At 37.6% G+C, this 24,275-nt stretch overlaps 1 protein-coding gene and 1 long non-coding RNA gene across 3 annotated transcripts in view; one reads left to right on the top strand and one right to left on the bottom strand.

Moving 5' to 3' along the window:
• The window catches only part of Epha3 (EPH receptor A3), a 291,595-nt gene that overhangs the window by 74,607 nt on the left and 192,713 nt on the right, over positions 1–24,275 (bottom strand). For both annotated transcript variants that reach the window (XM_050149030.1, XM_050149032.1), the window contains exons 4-5: positions 19,781–19,936; positions 18,699–19,034 (exon numbers count right to left, since the gene is read on the bottom strand). In XM_050149030.1, the coding sequence (XP_050004987.1) occupies positions 18,699–19,034; positions 19,781–19,936 (492 nt within the window). The remainder of the gene's footprint in view (positions 1–18,698; positions 19,035–19,780; positions 19,937–24,275) is intronic.
• The window catches only part of LOC126505781 (uncharacterized), a 347,236-nt gene that overhangs the window by 169,982 nt on the left and 152,979 nt on the right, over positions 1–24,275 (top strand). The window lies entirely within an intron of this gene.

The raw sequence follows: 24,275 nt of genomic DNA, 5'->3' as shown, positions 1-24,275 counted from the left end.
GAGGAGACCATGAATCTCTCCTGTCAGTTCACACGGTGAGTGGAAATTACAGTCTAGTAGGAATCAGACAGAAGGGCAGAGAAGCAGGCTCCCCTGGGAAAGACTCATTCGCAGGTAGGGTGATCATATCGGGGAGTCACCCGTCTCATTCCTTGCACCATGAGAGACCCCTGCCACTCAGCAGCTAGCAAGTGGGCTGCACAGCAGTCTTCTGCTTCTAACTTCCTGGGCCTTGTTTGCCGCACTAGGACTGCTCTGAAACAACATGTCCATTCCACCATCACTACTTCCAGTGTCTGCTTTACCAACTGAAAGAGACGTGAGAAATGCAAGGGGACCTAACAAGCTTTTTTTTTTTCGGTAGCGAATAGTGATGACAGTAATGCTCTATGATTTTATAAAGTAGGGATCTTTTCTAAGGACAGTGTTTTACAAATGGCTATAAAAAGTATAAATGAGCAGTAACATTTCTTAGAAGTATTAGCTTTAAGATGACTGAACATTTTCACATGTTGAAAGTTAGACATACTCAGGAAAAGCCAAATTTTTAAAAACCCACATTGAGATATATTCATTTTTCTCTTAAAATAATTCTGTACATTTCTATACTATAAAGAGCAGAGTAGAGAGTTGAAATTAAAAGAAAAATCACTCTAGGGATGACTACAACATTTTATAGTATGATTCTTATCCTTTGTGGGAAAATAGAAATTGGAAAACTAAATAAGAACAAAGGGGATTTTAGGAAGGGAAAAGGTTATGAAGCCAAAGTGATAAATTATGGGGAAGCACACACAACCCTATACAGTCTTGATCAAGCTTTATGTACTCGCTCAAGTGGACTTTGTGCCCAGCAGTTCTATGCAGAAATCTGGTTGGTGATTTTGCATCTCAAGGTATTTTCTGAATACTTTCCTTTCAAATGTATTACTTATGTGATGTAAGGTAGTATACCTTCCTCTGAAAGTCAAATGTTAAGTTCTTTATTGTTTTATTTATGAGTTACAGAGACTGTCTCGTTTATCAAGAATAATGCTAGCCACAGCCTTCAGGAGACAGAGACAAAGCCTATCAAATGAATCACTATAGAGTGAGTAGCTCATGCCAAAAGATGATCCATTTAATAGAAAACATATTTGTTGAACACACTTTGAAGCTATCCATACTTACCAATTGCCTCTGTGATTTCCTTCCCTTTATATATTGAAAGTCAAAATCAGAAGTACCTGGCTTGATTATGTACATACGAGCACCCAAGAAGTGACCAATGAATCAGCCTTGTATAATTAGAAACATTACATAAAAATGATTTTTTTCTGTCTGCAATATTTACTTTTATATCATTTTGGCTAGGCTAAGTGATACACAGTTAGCTGAAAAGCATCACTTGCTACTCAGACTAAGGAAGCTTTTTGCTGTTGTTGTTTTGCTTTCTTTGAGACAGGGTTTCTTTCTGTATCCCTGGCTGTCCTGGAACTAACTTTATAGACCATGTTGGCCTTTACCTCACAGAGATCCTTTTGACTCTGCCTTCTGAGTGCTGGTATTACCACTGCCCATTAGGAAGCCTTTTTTGAAAGCAATTAGAATTTGAGATTCTGTAAATCTTCAAGAAGAAAAATCTTTCTCATTTTTCTGTTTATTGGTCTCTAAGTTGAAGTAATATATAAAACTGCAATGTCAAATAAGACCTAACCTAGTCACTACCAAGGAAAAACTGTGGGTCATGCCTCAATCATGCTCAAAGTACTTTGAGTTGAGGAGCTGATATTAAATGCATATAAAACTTTATCATAATATAAATTAAAATTCAGACATATGTATGAGAGACAGATAGCTGATGCTTCTGTTCAAATGAAAAAAAACACAGTTACATCAAGCTTGGAAAAATTATAAAAAGATAATGGAGATTCTGGCATTCAATCTGGGCAATGAAGGGTGAAGATAATTAGTGCATGCAAGTTGGGTTCAAGGAACTAAATTTGCAAGCAGTCCCTGGTGAATAGGAACGCGTTCCACTCATTGTTTATTCAGGATTAAAGGAGGTTTTCTATGGAGATAAGATTGGAACAACTGTGAAAGTCTTCAATGTCTAGGGTAAGAAATTCGACGTTTTTATTGCTTACTATAGACAGTCATTGCTTTGAAAAGTAAGAGGATCAAAACCATGTGTTCTTCAGGTTCACCTTGTACTGGTCTCTGCAGAGCACAGCAGGCAGAGTTAAGAACAGGCCTCTGCTTCTGAGGAGTAAAGGGCAGTGACTGAGTTAGAGACTGATGTATCCAGGAGTCAAAGGGAAGTTTGATTACTTTAGTGGGAAAATTCTTTCAGAAAATGACACAGGATTGAGTTTTGAGAGGAGGGAAAGGAACCAGGGGTAAGAAGAGAAAATTTCCTATGTGGGTACAGGTTAAATAAAGATTAAACGGCACAAAATTTCAGAGCTTGTTCAGGTGCACAGGGCCTGTAATTCCAAGGATTTTTTCATAAGGAGTTCTGGAAGCATAGAAAGGCATTTGGATTTACAGATTTTCAAGACAATATGGAAAAGTGGTTCCCAAATCAAGGTTACTCTAGTTACCTTGATTAGAGATGATGGGAGCTTGAAATTAGCAATATCAATGATGGCAGAAGGGATTTTACTTTAGAGTTGCTATTGTAGACACAGTAAATCACTATCAGTTTATAAACATATTTTTAGTACTCAGGACACTGTAAACACTGAAGAAATGCATCAAATTGAATAAGTCAACAAGTTGAATTTCCTTGTCCTCATAGAATGTAGATTTCCTGAGGCATGGTAAGTGAGAAGACAATAAGAAAATAAAATTATGTGGCACAGAAAATAATTCAGTTAAGTTTTTGTCAGGTGGGCACAAGCAGCTAAGTTTGCATCCGCAACACCCACGTAAAAGTGGGTGCACTACATGCCTGGACCCTCACCATATAGATGAGGGTAGAGAGGCAGATGGGCCAATGGAGCTCATTGGCCAGGTTGTCTAGTTGAATGGCCATTGAGGAAGACATCCAACAACAACATTGCCTTCATATATGAACATACATCTAAACACACACCCACATCAACATGTATGTTCACAATCATATACATATCAAAACTGATTAATTAGTAAAATAGTATTTCCTAAAGACTTTCCATGTGACCATTTACTTCTTGAATTTGGGTATCTTCCTGTATGCTCATCAGGTATCAGGTATCCTCAACATGTTTCTTTGTTCCTATGTTTTTAAATCTATCTTTGTTCGATAGCTCATGTGTTTTAGGCGAAAACCACTTCTACTAATCTAAAAGAACATAGCAATAAAATGATTCAAAATGACATATTGTTTTACCCATAAAATAGTACATTCAGCCATTAACAGCAAAGCTTCTTTCTGGAGTAGATGGTAATTAACACAAAAACCCATGCCTGGACAATGTGTAGAGAGTATGAGACTATGGAGCAATCCTTCCTAAATATTATGACTGTATTACGTCCTTTTAGTCAAGGTTCAGGGATCTTTGTGGAAGACAAAGTGGAAAGATTGCAAGCATCAGAGTCGGCAGATGACTCCAGGGTAATGACATCACCCAGATACAAGGGGACTGATACATAAACAAACACATAGGGCCCACGACAGCAAACCCAGGACCTATCCAAGTTCAAAGAGACAAAAACCCAGCAAAGTAACAGAAGTGGAAATGAAGTCCCACCCATAACCAAGAAGCTATTTGCAATCGATACCTTCTTGCCAAAGGAAATCTGCTTCTCCAATTGAGTGTCTATCAGTTGGTACACTAGCCACACTCCAGAGTAGGCCCCATTCCCAGGGGTAGCTGGCCAACTCACAAAGGATTCTTTTATGCTTATTTTGCTTTGGCGGCTTTTTGTTTTGTTACGGTAATTGTGTCTTATTGGTTTTTCTCTTTATTTTGGTTTTTCGCTATTTGTTTTATAAAATTATTTCTTTTATTTTTTTGAAATTATAATACAATTATTTCATTTCCTCCTCCTTTTTCTTTCTTCAAAGTTCACACATAAACCCTTCTTTTCTCCTTTTCAAATTTATGACTTCTTTTTTTCAACAATTGTTATTACACACACACACACACATAGATACACACATAGACACATGCACTCACTTCAGTCTGCTCAGCCTGTGTAATGTTACTCGAATGGAGGTTTTGATGGCTGAACATTTGTTATTGGGTATTGGCTAAGAAACTTGCATCTCTTCCCTGGGGAAAACTATTTCACTTTCAGCACTTCTTAGTTGCCTATAGTTCTTTGTGTAGGCTGAGGGATCCTGGACGTCCTAGGGTTCAGGGATCATTGTGGGAGTGGGATTGTAAGGGACAGAGGAACAAGGAGTTGCTGAGAAATTGTGTACTCTAGAAATGTTGCTGTTTTCTTAAAAAGAGAAACATGAAATTGGGTGACCAACAGCATGGGGAGGATTTGGGAAGAGTTGTGGATAGAGAAAGAATATGAAAAATAATTTTCAATAAAAAATTAAAATATCTGTGTCTGACTCTGCTCTACCCTTTTAAATTTTATGACTTCCAAGTATAAGATGAAAATTTAAGCATCTTCCCCCCTCATAATCAGACATTTCTCATCATTTGCTTCTTTTGTATGATTCTCTAGAAAACCAACCTTAATTTTCCTGATTCGTGTTAGGTCTAAAATGCCCATTCCTCAGTGTGATCTTGAGCACTGGCTTCACCCTGAGTTCTTCTCTGATTGTGTAACTTTCGTATCTGAGTAGGGTGCTATCTGCCCTTAGCTTCTAGTAGACACTTGGTCAATTAATACCATGTTATCTGCTTTTAATATCTGAAACATCAGTCATCTTTTCTCACCAGTTTAGTTCAAATCATTATTTCTCATGTCAGTTTGTCAACTGACTTCTTTATATTCTAGTTCCATTTATTTTCCTAAATCACAGGCGTGATCATATCTCTCTCTACTGCAACACCTAAATATTTCCTTCCAGCTGCCCCATCCTAACCATTCACACCATACAAAGCTCTATATGTTCAAAATCAGAAAAAAAAAATGTGCACACACCCCAGTCTGACTAGGTTGAAGAATCTTCATGGCTGACTGATTGCAGGTAGCGTCTTCTGTAGAGGTGAAAGAAGTAGGCAGCGACCCTCTTTCACTGGGTTCACTCCTCATTCCTCCACACCAGTTGGCATTGATGGTGCAGAGTTGGTTCAGTAGCCAAAGGAATTCAGTATGTAATAATAGTCCCCTAAACTCGAGAAGCCCTATTTTCCAGTGACTTCGACAGGTTCTATGGCACCAAACTGAATAACGAAGATCAGTGCAACAGGGTCATCAGCCTGTGTTCTGGGTCAGGCAATGCCATTGCTGCACAGATAGAGTCAGACTGTGATCTACAGGGAGCCAAGACCCGAGATAAAAATCGAATTTAAGGTATCAGCCGTATATTCTTAACTCAATCTATTAGGAAATAGAAGTGAATGTGTGTTCACAGGAAACAAAAATTCTTAGCTGATCGAAGTGAGTGGGTGTTCATTGCAAATGAAATCCCTCATATCCCTGCAGTCCTGCAGACCTCCGCAGATTTTCCAGCCAATGTCACCAAGTCACGGCTCTTTGTGGTGTGACTGTGCTAAATGTCTGTGCTGGGCGATGTTAACCCTTTTCACCGTGCTGCTCCTTTATCTGGTCCTTAATATCTGTTCTCTTCTGCGCCTATTAAATCTTTAGCCAGTTTTCATTGCTGACCCCAAACAGCCCCTCTTTAAAATGTTTTCCTAGACTAGATATTACCACCACCAGCAGCACCCACTGCCACTGTCCATGCGGCCGTCATCATCAACCATCATGCTCCTCCTATCCAAGGCTGGCCTCGAATTCACTGTGCAGCTTTAGAGCTTAGGGTGACTGAGCTTCCGAACCTTCAGAGGCATAAAGGTGTACATGAATATATGCGTCATTTTTTTTGTTGTTTAATTATGATATGAGGTACCAGGAAGTCATACATTTTATGCCTGCACTGTCCCCCAAACAGCTATATCTTCAGTCCCTCATTTTCTTTTTTAACTCTGACTCGTTTTCTTTGCATATATTAAATTTAGATATTATATATTACTTCATAAATTTCTTCAGGGGAACAGCTATGTATTATCATCATATTCAGCTGAACTACGTAAGACAATATGTGGCACATACGAGAGTTCAATGTTTGCACAGACAAAGGTGAACAGTTACAACATCAGAGACGATAAGGATGCCATGTAGGAAGAAAGAGAATAGAAAGACACCTAGAAAATATCTGCCCAGAGACATTTAGACTTGAGTGAGTGTCAGTCTGTCAGATTCCTCTGAGACAGATGGTGTAGCCAGAGGTGGGTAATACCCTGGTGGATAGGGAGTGGAAGGTTTTGAAAGGAAACGGATTTCGAGCTCTATAATGGAAAAATCCCTGAGCTGCTTATAACTCGTTTTCAAGTGCTGGCTTCCATGGCTAGATTAACTATAATCCAGAGCTGGCCTTTCTGTAAGTGAGAATGACCTGCAAGCTGCTTCTAAGTAGTTGCAAATCTATAGATGAACTAGTGACAGGGGTTTAAAACGGTTTGAGACTAACGAAACTGGGAGGTTAAACAGATAGCAATAGATGCTGCTAATTATCCTTCCCTGGATCCAAGGCAACAGAACTTGGTCAATTCGCACAGGAAATACAGTCAGTTATTGTTCTTCTTTGTCTTAGACACCCAAGTTTTAGGCCACTCTTAACTGACTGCAAAGCTGAGACACGTAACATTAAGGGTAACTAATTTCTCCTTACCTGGCCCTCAAAGATTAAACAAATCCTTTCACTATATAATACAAGGAGCAAAGGTGCTGGGGAAAAATAATAGAATAATTGTAATCGTGACTGATTCTTGCGTGGACAGACTTTAAAAGAGGTGGACTTTGAAGAAGACAATGAGCGCTGACTAAGGTTAGAATGGGTTCAGAGGAGAAAAGGGACATGATAAAGACAGGAAAGGAAATAGCAAGGTTGGAACGATTGTCTGTTCCAAGCGGATCTTTGTTCATATTTTTCTTAGTATTTTTTTTCTCTGCCTTGCAATGTCTTTACCTTTCCATCCCCCCTTCTTTATTAGCTTTTTCTGTTACTGTAATCCTTGTCTTGGCAGTTGCTGAAATCTGCAGCTTGCCTCTTCTGTTGCTTTCTCTCTCTGACTCAAAAAATAAAAGTTGGTCCTATCCTCTCTTTGCTGACAGCCTCCTTCCTTGCCTTCCTTCATTCTTCCCTCTCTCCATCTTTTCTTCTTTCCTCCCTCTTTTTCTTCCTACCTCCTTCCCATCCTTACTTCCTTTCATTTCTTGAGACATTGCCTCATTATAGCCCTAGCTTTTCTGGTGTAATTCTTTTGTCTCAACTTGCAAAATGCTAAGATTATAGGCATGAACCATGTCACCTAGTTTCTGAATATGCTTTTCAAAGTTTTTCATCAACAATAAGAACTCGTATAGACAAAAACATATGTCCACTTATCTGCTTAACACAGACCAGACATGAACAGAATTTTATAGAAATGTTTAAGAAGCTACAAAGAATACTTGAAATATTTGAGTATCAGTTAAAGGGTAGTGTAAACTTTATATTATACTGGTTTACAACATATTTGTACTCTATGACAGGTTGGGGAAGAAACCAAACATAAATGGGTGCAAAAAATCTTTATAGTTAAAGTAATCCAGAAAATATTGGTAATAAAAATAATATTTTAATTTGAATAAAACAGAAAAATATTTGCTGTTTTTTGGGGTACTAAGATAATATTAGTTTACATAAATCTGTATTTTCACAAAGGCTTTCCTATTCCAGACAACTCAGTACGCATGGACTCTGGTCAAGCAGTTCACTCAAGTTCAAGTTAAAATGTGAGGGGCATGTAGACATCATGACTGTCTGCAATCTTATACATGGGAAGAGCTCTTCTTTCCAAGAACTTCCCAAGAGCTTGTTGACCAAATTCATCTGCAGAGTGTTTTAGGTATCTCCCAATTATTTTCAGAAACTTAACCTGCAGTACTGGCTGAAAGTCAGTACATGCTGCTGTGCTGGAAGACATTCAATGACTATGTTAGGAACTGTGAACCTAAAATTCACTTAGCTAAGGGTCTTCATCATTACTACTGCTCAAAGACAAGGGGCAAGCACTTGCCTGATGGTAGAATAGCTATTTCCTGGACAGAAGCACATCTCTTTTTTTAATTATTTATTTATTTATTAAAGATTTCTGTCTCTTTACCCCCTCCCCTTTCCCTCTCCCTCCCCCAATCACGTCCCCCTCCCTCATCAGCCCTAAGAGCAGTCTGGGTTCCCTGCCTTGTGGGAAGTCCAAGGACCACCCACCTACCTCCTTCTTGGTCTAGTAAGATGAGCATCCAAACTGCCTAGGCTCCTACAAAGCCGGTACGTGCAGTAGGAACAAAACATCTCTTGAACACAGGAAAGAAGTGTTCACGGAAGCCTATCTCAGCGTATCTGACATTGCTTCTGTTGTTATTAAAAAGCCATGTGGAAAGAAGGTGAACCCCAATTGACCTTATGCACATGGAGACGCTTACCAGGAAATATGCTATAGTGCAACTTTCTCAGAATTTGATACAGTTTCTCACAATTACAGATATAGATTTAACTTAAAATTCATTGGTATTTAAAAGAGATCACCCATAGGACTCTTGAAATTTCACATATTTTGAATAAAATAATATTTTTTTTCGTAGGCTGAATACTATCTAAGTAAGACTCAACAAACATCTGCTAAGCAAGAATTCAGAACCACAGGAAGAAAATTCCAGCATGACTGCATGGCTGATGTAGAAAATTTATATATGAGTGAGTGTACTCACGTTTCCTGAATGTTTTCTTAAATATGATGTAGCAAAGATACAATATATAAGACCACTGACATGGGGACAGTGATAATTTCACAGGGCAAGTTCACTAACTATGGAGCCATGATACTTGGTCATGCAATAATATTAATGCCTAGATGAAGGTGTTTTTCCAAATGAAGTAAGAATTTAAAATAATAGTTTCAGAGAAAATCATAACAAACATCACAATATTGGTGGGCTTTATCTAATTGTTTGAAATGCAGAGGAGGCAAAAAAAAAAAGGAGAAGGTAACAAAAGAAATCAAAATTCTGAATTTAGTCTGTCAAGTTTGATGTGGCTATGATAAGTTTTCCTCCTCTACAGCTTGCCAGCCCACTCTGTGGAGTCTGGACATTCCAGACCCAAACAAGCATGTACTAAATTATTAAAATCTTATGTCTCTAACTCTTGATATTGATACCTCTGTATATCTCTCTGTTGGACTTCATAGACACACAAATACTGTTTCTCTAAAGGACTTGACTGATACTAATATAATTCAAAGGGTTTTTTTTTTTTGGTAAAACAACTCATAAAACTAAAAATTACTCATGAAATAAAGGTACCTCTGCAGTTTTACACACAGTGAACTGACAGTATTTTCTTGCACGTCACCATTAGATACCTTTCAAATATTAGCAGTTTGTGTTGGCATGAATCTGTTTAGTAAAATCTTAGGACAAAGTAATTAATAATATATAGGCCAGACTAATCTCCTAGTTTGAGTTAAATATAGCCCTGATCCATGAGATCATTCTCTCTTTAACTGTGAAAAAAATGTAAAGCTTCAACCTTTGGGTCTATGCTTGGAACTGTTGATACTGCTGCTGTTTCTTCTCTACAGGACAAGGACTCCAGACTCCAGCTTTCCCAGCCTCTCCTCCCAGGTGGGGTTTGATCTGGGACTTTTTACAAGCACCTTCGTCCTTTTCTCACCTCCCAACACCTTCACTCACACACTGGTTCACACTATCTGGGCTGCTCATTGCAGTGGTCATAGAAAGGTTTCTGGCTGCAGGGTTGGTGCCTAGATAAAAACAAAATCAAATCAGGTCGTGCAGGTGACTCCAGTGAGGACAGGAGCCCCCATAAAGCAATGCCGACAAGAAATGCAGCTGCCTGGCAGCAACTGCAGGAGACAGCCAGGCCAGCTGCTCCCCCTGCACAGCTCATTCCCAGAAGCAGTTGTTAATGCAGAAATAACTCCCAAACTAATCTCCTATCATCGCAACAAGTATGTGGAGAACAAAAGGAAAATGGCAGGGTTTCTTCCAGAGTCAAAGACCCAGGAAACAAATTTCCTCCCTTCAATGGTTCATTCTTTAAGATAGCAGATAAGTTCATTTTGGAAAAAAAAATATGATCAGACACTAAATGACTAGAGCCACTTGATCTTTCAAAAGATAAAAAGAACAACACTCTTACTATTTATTTTTAAAGGAATAACTGCGGTCTCTAATTACCAGTGGAGGCACCCCAGACACAACTTTGTTAAAGTTTTTTTTTTTTCTTTAAATGGTAAGACTTTAAGTTCTTTGAATTATAATTAGGGCTCTGGAGAGAAGCATTGCAAAGCTCTCACTTTTTTAAATGCATATCTCAGATTCATCTTCCCCACAGCAGTACTGTTGCCATTTATGCTAGATTTAGATCGCTCCTATTAGGGAGTTGTCAAAAGGGCGAAATTATTAAGACATGTTCAAAGGCCAGTTCTCATTTGGTCCCCACACTGGTGGTTTGTGAAACTCAAGTTATTATCGCCTCCCCAGGCTAAGGGAATAGCAGGAAATGGGCAGAGGGAAGAGGGACACAGGTCCGTGGAGGTGAGCCCTCGGAAAATGTGCATCTTAGCTCCAGGAACCCCGAAAGGGGAATGCTATCAAGTTAAAGGGACCTTTCAGTATTCCTTAGACTAAACTGTGAAACATTTTTTAAAAAGCATTAAATCTTTATTTATGGTAGGAATGTTTGAAATTCAAAAGACGAATGCCACTCGGGATGCAGGCATGTTCTAGGCATCTAATACGTAATGGGACACAGCTGTAATAACAGCCACTGAACCGGGGGCCTCTCTATATCATGTCCTTAGTTGACTTGTTATAAGCTGATCTTCAAGCCCTTTTTATAAGGCCACTGGGGTAAGAAGGAAATATATCACACACTGAACATCTGCGCTTCTTTTATGAAGCACTCCTCGTATCAGTTTTCAAGCTGTATCCAAGGCTACGTATAACAGTCAAAAACATGGTTCTTAACTAGAAGACTAGAAACTTAAAGGTTTCTATTTACAAAGCATGGAGAAGGCAAGACCTGTGCTCTGCTGTGGGCTACAGAAGTCATTACTTTTTTGTTTATTTCAGTGTCTTTATCTGTACTAGCCTGTATGCCCTCTACATAAGAGTCTGAAAGTGAACATTTTTTTTTCTATGTGAGATGTTGCTCAGAAAACAAATGCCGAGTGCTCAAGCCACTGTTCTAGTAAATTACCACATCGAGAGACTGCAAGTAAACCCTGCAAACCCCTATCAGTTGTGGTTCTCATGGTGCCTCTTCCATTTACGTAGATCCACCCAGTCCTACAAAAGGCTGTATCTTATTTTCAGTGGCCAAATGACCAATAATGCGAATTCCGTTTAATAGGATTCCTGGCAATTGGGTTACGTAACAGAAATAAGTAAGGGTATATTATATCTGTGTAAAATATTGCATTTTATACCAATAGGAAGCATGATTCACCAACATGTATAAACACAGACAAATTAATTGATAACACTGAACTGGCTGATGGGAGGCCTCTTGGACAGTTGCAAAGATGCTCTTTAACAAAGGCCTCAGGAAAGAACAAGATCATTTTATCTCACAGTACCAAGTTTGATTGTTTCAAGACTATTTTATAACAGCAACAGAAACTAATAAAATTCAAAGTGGATCTTTTCTTCTTTCCCTATGAAGAGCATAGGAATCTAGCAACCAAACTACATCTGTCTATCTATCTAGCCTATTTACATATCTATCTGCCTACCGTGTATGTATGTATGTTTGTGTGTATGTATGTAATATGTATGTATGTATCTCTCTAGCTAGATATTCATCAATTAGTCATATATGCATGCATGTATATATCTATCTATAACCTACCTATCTATTTAGCAATCTGTCCATCTTTATTCTATGTATGTATGCATATATGTCTATAAGTATGTATGTATTTACCTATCATTTATCTTTCTTGTCTATCTATCATCTATGCATGTATGTAAGTAAGTATGTCTCTATGCATATATATATCTATCTTTCTGTGTTTCTACCTATCATCATATATCTACCTGTCTATATCCTTCCTTTTTGAGGGAGATAAAGGTTTATTATACACCTCAGTTTGGTCTTGAAATCTTCAACCTTCTGTGCCTGTTAGTTTCAGAACTGGGGATTTGTTCTTGTGATAATATTTCTGTTTCAAGTTATAAGTGGTAGGCTTGTGTATGTATGTGTGTGTGTGTGAGAGAGAGAGAGAGAGGGGGGTACTAGAATTAGAATCATGTAGAATGTGTAGGCACTTAGGTTTATACTTAACCAATGAGGGAAAAGGATGATGGCATTGAATAGAGTCAGCTACTATCTGAATGCAAGATAAATTACTTGTTGTCTTCATTCAGCTGCAGGTGCTTCTTGGAGCTTCTTGGCAGCTGGCCTGCCTGCGTTTCCACAGCCAAACCAATCAATTTCATGCAGGGTTTTTAGAACTTTTCAAATCTCCTTGATGGGAGCTCCTTGAAGATAGTTACCACATCTTAATCATCATTTTGTTCATATAGTGCATGAGATATAGTAGTTGCCTCATAGTAGGTGTTCCATCAATGCTCGGAAAACACACAAAACAACAACTAATCAAGTATGTTATTTATTGTCAAATGAAACCATGAATTATCTAAAATATGTTTAGATCTTTGAGAGTCTATTGTTAAATATTCTAAATTGTTATTAAAAGTTAAAACTACCAAGTATTAATCACTCAACATATAATCAGTACTGTATGAAATATGATTTTATGAATTTGTTCTTCCAATCTCAAAGTTCTATCATACAAACAATCTGAATAGAATGCGCAAGATGCTTAAGAGTAAAACTAGAAATATTAGTCATTGTCTAAAGTGTTTGATATATAGACATGAAGATTTGAGTTCAGTTTTCCAGTACCCACATAAAATATACATGAGTTTTCATGCACCTGTAACCTTAGAACTAGGGAAAACACAGAGATATAAAGATCCGGGTGGGCAGGATGGTCACAGGCCAATCAGTCTAGAAAAAGTAGTGAACTTAAGGTTGATAGGAAGAACAGTGGAAAATGATATGCATCCCCACATTCATGGCCATAAGAATATAGCTGAACATATACATGCATACAGATGAGTGTACACACACACACACACGAGTAAAACTAACCGAGTTTAAATTTATCAGAGAAGAAGCATTGTTCTCTCAAATCTATTAGACCTCATTAGCTTATGAGAGAATTTTATACCTTCTATAATTCTGTATTCTCAATTCATCATGCCTTACATATATAAACTTATTAACATGTATACATATAAACATATAAATACAAGTCATTTTAAAACTGATTATTTTCTATATTTTTGATATTAGGATTTTAATAAAAAATGATCTTGTATGTACAACTATCAGAGCTGATGAAAATAACAGACTAATACTTCTGAAGTGAAATTGATGAGATCCACCAACAAAAGTTTTGTTCTACTATATAAATCCATACTAAGAAATGTGTTCTGTTATAACACGCAATCCATAACAGAAATACTAGCAATATATCTCACAAGTCAACTGTAAAACACTGTCTGAAATAATTTCAATAGAAGAAAATTAAAATAGGGTTGATTCAATAAAACAAAAATAGTCTTCTGGAAATAGCTATAGCATTCTGATCTATGTAACCTAGTGCTGTAAGCTTAGCACTAGGGGAAACACAGAGATACAAAGATTCTGGGGGTCAGGATGTTCATAGGCCAGGCAGTCTAGGCAAAGAAGTAAACTTCAGAATAATGTGGAGATCAAGGGCGGAAAATATACAACCCCACATGCATGGTCATGGGAGCACACCTGAATATATGTATGCACACACGTAAGTATACAGACACAGACACACACACACACACTAAAAATAAGCTAGTAGGATTTTTTTTTCTTGTTTTGTGGTTTTTTGATACAGAAATTTTAACTCACTATAAATAAGCCCTCACCAAACCATATCCCCAGCTCTATTATTTGATACTGTGGAATAAAATCTGTATTATAGATAGAATCTGAAAGCATAAAAAGTCAACCATTTGTTCATGTCACGGGAATATTAGTAGAACAGCTGACAACAGTTTATTGATGAATATGAGTAAGAACAACAGTGCTTTGATTTTATTGAGGTTTCAAGTGTGCCATCTTTAAAAAAGTTGTCCTGAAAAATTAGAAATAAAAGAACATATTATTTATTGTTAACTTTCCCATGGGAAGATACAGATAAAGCCTGTGGCTAAAAATTATGTATGTGTAATGCCTATTATTGTTGCCCTTGGTTTCCTCAGAGACTGAAGTTAAGTCCCTATTATTGAAGCACCATTCACATCACACAGGATTTGAAGAATTATACCTGGAGCAAACCTGAAAGCATCCTCTTTTGAGACTTTACAAGCTTCCAAGGGAAGGAAGCAATCAATACAACACAAGCAGCTGGGACACCGACAGTCCACATCAATGGTCAGAAAGGAGATATATCCCTGTAGGCACACTAGTGGTGCTCCTACCCTGGTGGTAACCAACAGCTATTTAATCGCCTTCTGGTCCACTCAATAGAAGGAAAATGATGCCAGATATTGGAGACCCAGGCAACATTCTAGGGCTAGTGAAGTTATGGACTATAGAAGAGAACCTTATACCATCACCCTACTATGATAGCTTAATTCCTAACTGCTTGTAAAATACTTGTTCTTATAGAGGTGAGTGTAGTTCCCCACCCCTCATCAAAGAAATTACTTTGACAACAGATTTAGATAATTATAGAAATCCAAAGTTGGTCAAAAGGCAGAGAACAAGTCACCACATCATGCCTAATACCAATGAGTCATCTACAACTCAACTCCTGTACCCAACATCATACAAGAGAGAATGGAAGGAGTGTAAGAACCGGAAGACCATGAAATCTTTGTGAGATTGCTAATTCCTAGAAATGACAGGAAATCTTCATCCAACCACATCGCTGCCTAAAGAAGACCCAAACAACACCAATAGACATGCTACCATGAAAGAGTAAAATTTCATGGGCTGGTAACCCTAGACCAGAAACTACAGACATAATCATAACAGAATAATCATAACGGTATAAATAGTCTTCTCCAGAGATGAGCCTACTAACTGGCTATTCAGTACAAATTAGTCATCCCTGAAATCATATATCTGTAACACTATGGGAAATTTGTATTCATATTTTGTGAATTTATATTAGTGTAGATAACATAACAAGGAAAAGAAAACCATAAATTTGAGAGGGAACAGGAAGGGGTTCCACTGGAGGAGTTGGTAAGAGGAAAGAGAAAGAGGGAAAGGACAAGTTATATTTAACAACAGATAATGACAAGAAAGGCAATGAATTTGGAAGAAAACAAGAAGGATTATGTGGGAGAGTTTTGAATGAGAAAAGGGAAGAGGGAAATGACGTAATTATATTAAAATCTCAAATAAATAAAATAATTTTAAAACATCCTAATTTCAAATACTTTATTTTTTTAAAAAAAAGGAAGTAAGGAGAAAAATCATCTGAGTATTATGGAATAAATGATGAGATTCGGTCTTAAGAATATTGGATATGACAGAGGTAATTTTGTGCAGAGTCTCCCTTTAAAAGCCCCAGGGCAATAAATAGTAATGGTCAGGTTTTCTGTTGATGGTCATGACAGAAAGCTCTACGGCCACTCTCCATCTTCTGATTAGCACTACTGTTCTTTGCTTCATGGGACATACCATGAACAGCAGTGTAAGAACGATGTGGAAGTAGAGTTAGGTGGAGAGATAAAGGAGTTTGAAATCTTGATGAAATATTTGGAACGTGTCTGGATCTTTGCCAGCAGAAGCATTTGAACAGACAGAGAAATCAAAATTTCCTAAATTCTCAGACTCTGCCCCTTCATCTAATCTGAATTTGTTATCTGCTGTAGGATACTTAAACGTCATCTGTGCAATGGTGGAGATTAAGGCTAAACAGATGTATATTCCACCCGTGGAATGTACATTTTCAGAAGTGAAAGTTAAATATTCCTACTTGGAGGAATAAGGTAAAAGGTGGCAATTTATTTTAGACTGTAACTTTAATTTGTTTATTTTACAATCTGTAATTCTTCCTCTACATGTTTGACTTCCTCACTGATGGATACAATCTTTATATAGGAACCATGTCTATGTTTTTAATCTTACTGGCTTTGTGCAAGCATCGAGAGCTAGGAACTGATATCCGAATTTACCACATAATCCTCTACAATTTAGAAGGTGCCTTATCAAGTGGTTATCTGGAAGCTTTAACAATGTAATCAAGAGGGGGATCAGTAAACTCAATCTCAGAAACTAAATTAAAAGGAACACATTCCCTTTTGGCCTTTATAGCCAGTCAGAGATAGAGAGAACAGAAGGAATTGGAGCACGGGGGCTTTATATCCAGCACAGCCACATCCTTCAAATGCCTGGGAGGTTAGTTTTATAAGGCTACCAGTCCATTAACCTTCACGGGAATAAGAATAAAGTAAAACAAAGAGGCGTTCTCAATAGACATAGTGCTGCTTACATATAACCATGCTGACAAACCCTGGGGATTGAAGATAAAGAAAGAACTTCTGCCCCCACAGGCATACAAAATGGTACAGACACCATGTGATAAACGTATCATTTCTGTTGTTCCACACTGGGTCAGATCTGCTATTGAAAGAAAGAGGAGTCAGTTTAGGAAGAGTCAGGGGTGACTCCTAGTGGACCTCTGCCCCATTCACTGATTTATAACGGGCACTGGGGGTGGGACACACAATCTCATCTATTTTGTAAGATCCCAGTCTTCTCCTGTTGCCTCTTTGCCACTCCCTTCTCAGTGGATATATTCAGAACTATTAATTTTCCGATTAATGCATTACCTGAAAGCCAGAGGGGGATGATAAGATAGGGCACAGGAGCTCCTGCTTATTTTTAAATGTTCTTGTTTGACATAGGATATAATTAGAGCACAGATTGATGCTCCTGTTTAAAGTAGTAAATCAGTTTGAAATAGAGGATTTCAGTAAATCATTTATCACCTCATTAAAACTGTAGAATTCCTGTGTTCACTAGACAGGAAAAACACCATAGTCATGTCATATATAACATGGGTATTGTTCATCTTTCCATATAAAGATAGTTAAATAAACTCATTACACATCTTTTTAACGTAAGTGTAAATAGAAAATACCATTAACTGTAGCAAAGGCAAATCCATTGTTGGTGAGACTGGGGTCTAACATAAAGAGGGGCAAAACAAGTTTCCTAATAACAAAGTAATGGTTGATAATAACCGCTGGAAAATCACACATTCCCACAGATGACATTTGTGCATCACTATGGAAAAAGTTAAAGAAAGCTACATTTTCACTAAGATAAGGCATTAGAAGCAACGTTAGGGCAAACAATATGAACAAAACCTAGGAATGAGAATTACAAAGGCAACCACTGGTAGATATTCTGTGAAAGAAGTAATAGTCCATTATCCTGCCAGTAACAGGGGCAGGAGGAGGGTGCTAGTCCTGAAATGCTGAGGTTTCTTTCTTATAAACTGATTCCCAGAAGATGAAGGTGGACTAAGATACTGAGTTTAGGGAATGGCAGGTTTGAGGTCTAACCTTTCCTGCTGTATCTCTAACTTCCTGAATTAGAACTACCAGAATTTGAGCTATTTGTTAAGAATATGGTAACCCAGCAGAGGCATATTACAGACAAATTAACCAGTGTCAGCTCTGAGCTGTAGTTAAGTTAACCTTATTCAGACAGCCAGGGGAGATGCTCTAGCTTTATTTTTGCTGCTTGGATAAAATACCTGTGTAATGATATTAGGAGAGAAAGGTGTTCTTTTAGCTCACGAGTCTATGCAATAGTCCACTGATTGGGGGAGTCTCTTGTGAAAGGAAGTTTTAAAAGCTGGTCATGGGGCACCTGTACTGAGGAACAGGAGGAAGCAAATGCATACTTGCTCATTGCTCAGTTACTGGCTTACCTGTATTCAGCTTAAACTCCCCACTCTTAAAAAAATAAAAGCAAAAACAAACAAACAAACAAAAAAAACAAAAAAAAACTATGATACTCAGGCCTTCCTCACAATACTAAATAAAAAACTAAATATGAATCCAATTTAACCAATATATATTCTTAAGCTGCCTGTCTGGTCTTTGCAAATCTCTATTACCTGTTAAGTTTTCAAGGCCCCCCCCCCCTTGTCATCTCAGTATTTCAACTAGGCAGCAATACATTTAAAATACTTTAGAAATTCCCTTGCAAATATGTTTTATTCTGATTCACAGAATTAAATTGAATTACTAATGTACCACAATTGTCTGAACAAGAGATTAGAGAAGAATCTGGGGTTTCTTTTCCATTTCCCCATGCAACCATGTTTTCCTTGCTTGCTCTGCCCACACAGAGCCTGGATGGACAAGACAGCCGAAGTCTGAAGTCGCCAAAGTGTACTCACCAGCCTGATTAGTCGTGATGCTGACTGCAGCAAACTGTCTCGGTGGTGAGCTCAGCTCTGACACCCCATTAATGGCATCGATCTCAAAGGTGTAGTTAGTGTGTGCCAGGAGGTCTGTCACTGTCACCGTGGTGTTGGTGAGTCCGAGCTGCCGAGGGAGGAAGCGGACGTTGGGGCTGCAAGGCTCACACTGCTTCACATTCCACCCGCATTTTTTACATATGATGTTGAAGGTGATATCTTTCCGGCCTCCTGTGTCCAGGGGCCAGCTCCAGTCCAGGATAACTGAGGTCTCGTTTATGTTAGAGATAACATTTCTTGGTGCGGATGGAGGGCCTGCAAAATAGTTCCGCAAAGATTAGTGAACATTGCCTCTGATTTCCACTAAACAGGAAATGGGTAACTAATAAAGGACGCGAAGAGGTAAATATCTATCCTGTTCTTATTATCGGCTCCAATTCATCCGCAGAGGATCCATGAGATTATAGGCACATGGATTCAAGAGGAATGATCTCGCCCAGCTATGAACTGGAAATTTCTCCTCATGATGGAGGATCTATTTACAGTGTCCAACAAAGAAATTTACTACTATATCCAATACCCTGGTTAATAGTTATGAAAACTTCAGGATTATGTTTATAAATCTTAGTTCCTGCCCCCGACCTTTTTTATTTACCGCGATCTATGACCAAGAGATAGAAAAAGATAATAAAAATCCCCAAACCTAAATCCCCAATTGTAACCATCCCTGTACTGGGGAGTAAATTCATTGTGAGATTCTAAAGTCAGATACAGAATTGCATTTACTTTATATGGTGTTGCATTGCAGGAAATTTTTTTTGAAACAAATTCATATTTATGTGATAAATGTTGCATTTGAGATGAGTCAAGCATGAAGAGGGAAACAGAGAGTTTTCAGTTTGCATATGGAAAACAGAAAGAAAAGGGCAATGCTTCATACACACATACGCACATTCACACACACACACACAGACACACACCCCTCAAAAACAAACAGCACAGCCACAGGATAAAACAAACCAAACCAAACATGGAGCATGGGTTGCAGCAGAACTACTCACGGGTACAAGCCATGGATGGAGGGTCTTTGTCTGCCCGGAAATAATTATTCTCACACCTGCAGTTCATTGAACCATCTTCATGTGTTGAGCTGTGTGGTGGGCACTTAGCACACTTGGCAATACCATCTGAGGCCTTGTAGAAGCCTGGTCGACAAGCTGCAAACAAAACGGCTCTTTTAAGATTTCTGCAATTGTTTTGCATCTTGAAATGTGTAAAACAGATTGCTGGATGTCAGAGCACTAATTTTTTTATGAGAAAAATGAATTTGTCTCCGCCCATAATTTACAGAAACAAGTAATGAGTGCAATGTGATTTCCCCTTGTATTCATTTGAATTTGATTTGCATCAAATGTCAAGGGAAATAAACCAAAAAAATAAAAGTCCCACGATTAAGATCACTTTGGCACTAAAGTACGGTGAGTTTTTCAGCTCGCTTCTTCACAGCTTTTCTTGGCATTGGACATTTTGTGATGAGAATAAGGCAAAATTATGTCATGATGCAGCCATTCTGATTCTACAACATGAGGCACTGTGTGTCCTATCTGCACTGTAGTTACCACTAAACTGCCTGTTGACATGTTTTTACATTTCTATCTGTATAGAGCTTTGTGCTGAAGACCTTAAGGGGCAGAAGGGAAAAAAATATCACTGTGTGCCGCATATCTTAAGATTGTTAAGGGATTTTCCTGAGCGATTATTATTACTATTTGTCTGGATAATGTCTCTTAACTTCTAGGACAATGGCACACCCACAGGATTTAAGTTCATTCCCTTATCTACATCTGAAACAGAAAACGCTTTTCTCATTTACACTGTTATAGGTATGAATTGTTACTAGGTAAAAATTTCTTGCAAATAAAAACTATGTCAACATTTTTTTCTGTGCACATCTCTGCATAATGTAGTTTTATAAGTCCAATAAGCTGTTTGTCAAACACTTATTATAGTTTCCCATTTAGACTTCTTATAGAGGACTGTCTCCCATTACTTTCATTTAGTCTGTGGAACATCTAACATGGTCCTCTGTTTCATTTGAATAATTGAAAAACAAATTGGGAACTGAAATCACTGTGAAGTTTCTAACAAGAGTTCATTAGAAATTATTATAGGGAAGGAATTTTGCATCCAAATTCTGGGCTTTACCTCTTAAAATTCAAATTAAAGGGTACCTTGAGATAGGATGGTTTGTGGCCTTTGTATATACATTAGCATGCACAGAGTGTAACCAAATTTAATAATTTTCTTCTATCAACTTTGTCTTGTGAATGAAGTGCTATTTTCACTCAAAGATAACTTATGTTGACAGCTGTTAACTTCTACAGCATAAAGCTCAATTCAGAAGGAATCAGCTCTATATATGCAACGAATTCACTCTTATTCACTCCCAGAGATACAGGGATGGTTCAACATACGAAAATCAACATCGTCTACCATATAAACAAAATGAAATAAAATCTGATCATCTCATTAAATGCTGAAAAAAGCATTAAATAAAACCCAACACTCCTTCACAAGGACCGTTTTCTAAACATAATAAAGGCAATATACAGCAAGCTGACAGCCAAACATCAAATAATGGAGAAAAACTCAAAGCGATTCCACTACTAAAATCAGGAACAAGACAAGGCTGTTCACTATCTCCATATCTATTCAACATAGTACTCGAAATTCTATCTAGAACAATAAGACAACAAAGGGAGTTCAAAGGGACACTAATTGGAAAGAAAAAATTCAAACTTTTGCTATTTGCAGATGATATGATATAGTACACATAACTGACCCCACAAATTCTACAAAGGAACTCCTATAGCTGATAAACAGTTACAGTAATATGGCAGGATGCAAGATCAACTTAAAAAAAAGTAGCTCTCCTAAATACAAATGATAAAGGGACTGAAAAGAAATCAGAGAAACATCACCTTTTACAATAGCTACAATAACACAAAATATCTTGGGGTAAACTAATCAAAGACATAAAAGACCTGTATGACAAGAACTTTAAGTCTTTGACAGAAGAAATTGTGAAAAATATGAGAAAATGGAAAAAATCTCCCATACTGTTGGATACATACAATCAACACAGTAAAAAGACATAAAGGAAATCCTACCACAAGCAATCTATAGATTCAGTGAAATCCCCATCAAAATCCCAGCACAATTCTTCACAGACCTCGAAAGAACAATATGCAAACAAAACCCAGACTACTCAAAGTTCCCTAGGATAAACTGAGAAAGATACAGAGGTAGAATGGACCATTAGAGTCAAATAACTGATGAAAATCATTCATTCAGTCTTGCTATTTTCTAGTTCCTAAAACGATTGTCTATTCCAGGATGATTTTGCAATATATGAATTAACTTTTGTTGTTACACTGAGGTACTACTGAATAAATCCTATCATCTTAATTCAATCCACACTGTAATACACATATCCACCCCCATTGCCCTTCAGCTCTTTTAGAAACCATTCATTCCTCACATCCTATCATGCAACCGGAAATGATATAAATTACATAACAAAACATGTATTCAGCTTCTGCTTTCAATTTAATTCATTTCAAAATGGCTTTTAATTTTTAGGCAGGGCTTGCTGAGTCTTGCAGCAACTTAAGTTGCAGTGTGCTGTTGTAGCTTGTTATTTTGTTTGCTTGTAAATTTATCTGCAGGTTTTTGTTTGAGGCTTTTACAGTTTCAGCATCTGGCATAAAGGTATTCACTAAGTACTTGATCAGATTTTCTTCATGCTGTAAATGCCTATGTGATATTTTTTAAATGGAAAAGCCACATCTTAACTACATCACACTCCATCTAGATTATTGATAACACTTGAATATAGCTATGATCAATAAGTCTATACACTTTAAGATAGTAGTTGTAGTTAATAAGTCTACAAGGTACAAACATGGCTCAAGCTAGTAAAGAGAATTTGTTCAATCATTGTTGCATAATAATAGTGGTAATAAAATTAGCTATAAACATATTCAATTTAATATATTTGCCAATTAATTAATTTTGCTTAGGATATTGGATAGGCATGAAGAGATACTTATCTCCAATTCTAATCACAACAAAAGGGCCTTCATAAGGCTTGGGGTACGCCTGTAATCTCAGCACTTGGGAAGCATAGGCAGGTGGATCTCTGTGAATTCCAGGCAGGCCCAGGGCTAGACAGTGAAACACTGTCTGAAATAAAAATTGGGGGCACTCTCGAAATGTTAAGTGAGCTATAGACATCCACAGATGGAGTGTAATTTGATAGACCTCATGAAATTTGAGTTGGAAGTGGCCACTAAGACTTAATTAAATCCACAAATAGATCAATATGTAAAGGCAAATTATTATTTAGTGACATATTACCAGCATTGTGAAAAACCCTTAATCTTGAGCATTATAAACTGCCATGTATTCCCTTATTCATATTTTATGTCAATGATGAAATAGTGGCAAAAGTAAAAGCAAAAATTGTGACCAAAATAGTAGAATACTCAAGATGGACAAATAAAAGTGTCTGTTTTTGTTTATTATATGCAGTTCTAACCTTAACTGTGAGAGCATTATGCCTGTAATGACAGTAGCTTGCAAGAGACAGAGAACTAAAGTTTAAGAAAGTCAGAGGAATATGTACCTTATACTTAATGATTCACCCAACACCTGTCTGGAAATTTCTTGAAATTTGAAAGATCATGGCTCATGTTAATGCAAATGAACAAATAAATCAGAGCTTTGGGAACGTGTAATAATCCTAGGAAATCACATTAGCCAGGTTAGATATGTGTTACATCTGAGAACTGACTTTCAGAAAGTAAGTCACATTGAGGACAGATTCTGCATATTCTGACAACCAAGAGCTAGAGTGGTTGAAATATCCAACTACTAGTATCTATTTACTAACTGAGTATCACACCTACAATATGTTCTCTACTAACATCTAAATTTAGTAGACATCATCAATCCTTCTGAATGACAACCATAGACACACTTACGTGGAATCATACAGCATTTAAAATAGCATAGATATGAATCTACTTAATTTATCTTCTGAATTATTCAAACAAAGGAGGGGGAGAAAAGAGGATGAAGTAGACTAGGAGAGAAGTGATAACTTATCTGAGATGAAGAAATTCTGTGAAATAGTTCATAGTAGAAAGGTACTTTTAGTGTGCACCGGACTGAAATCTCAAGGTCCAAATCAGGAGCAGAAGGAGAGAGAGCACAAGCAAGGAACTCAGGACCGCGAGGGGTGCACCCACACACTGGGACAATGGGGATGTTCTATCGGGAACTCATCAAGGCCAGCTGGCCTGGGTCTGAAAAAAGCCTGGGTTAAAACCGGTCTCGCTGAACATAGTGGACAATGAGGACTACTGAGACCTCAAGAACAATGGCATTGGGTTTTTGATCCTACTGTACCTATTGGTTTCGTGGGAGCCTAGGCAGTTTCGTGGATGCTCACCTTACTAGACCTGGATGGAGGTGGGTGGTCCTTGGACTTCC

This window comes from Alexandromys fortis, unplaced genomic scaffold, assembly GCF_014885135.2.
Source record: "Alexandromys fortis isolate MF-2015 unplaced genomic scaffold, M_Fortis_MF-2015_v1.1 scaffold_4, whole genome shotgun sequence".
Classification (NCBI taxonomy): Eukaryota; Metazoa; Chordata; class Mammalia; order Rodentia; family Cricetidae; genus Alexandromys; species Alexandromys fortis.
The sequence above is the reverse complement of the archived record's forward strand: the minus strand, read 5'-3'. Positions and strand labels throughout refer to the sequence as shown.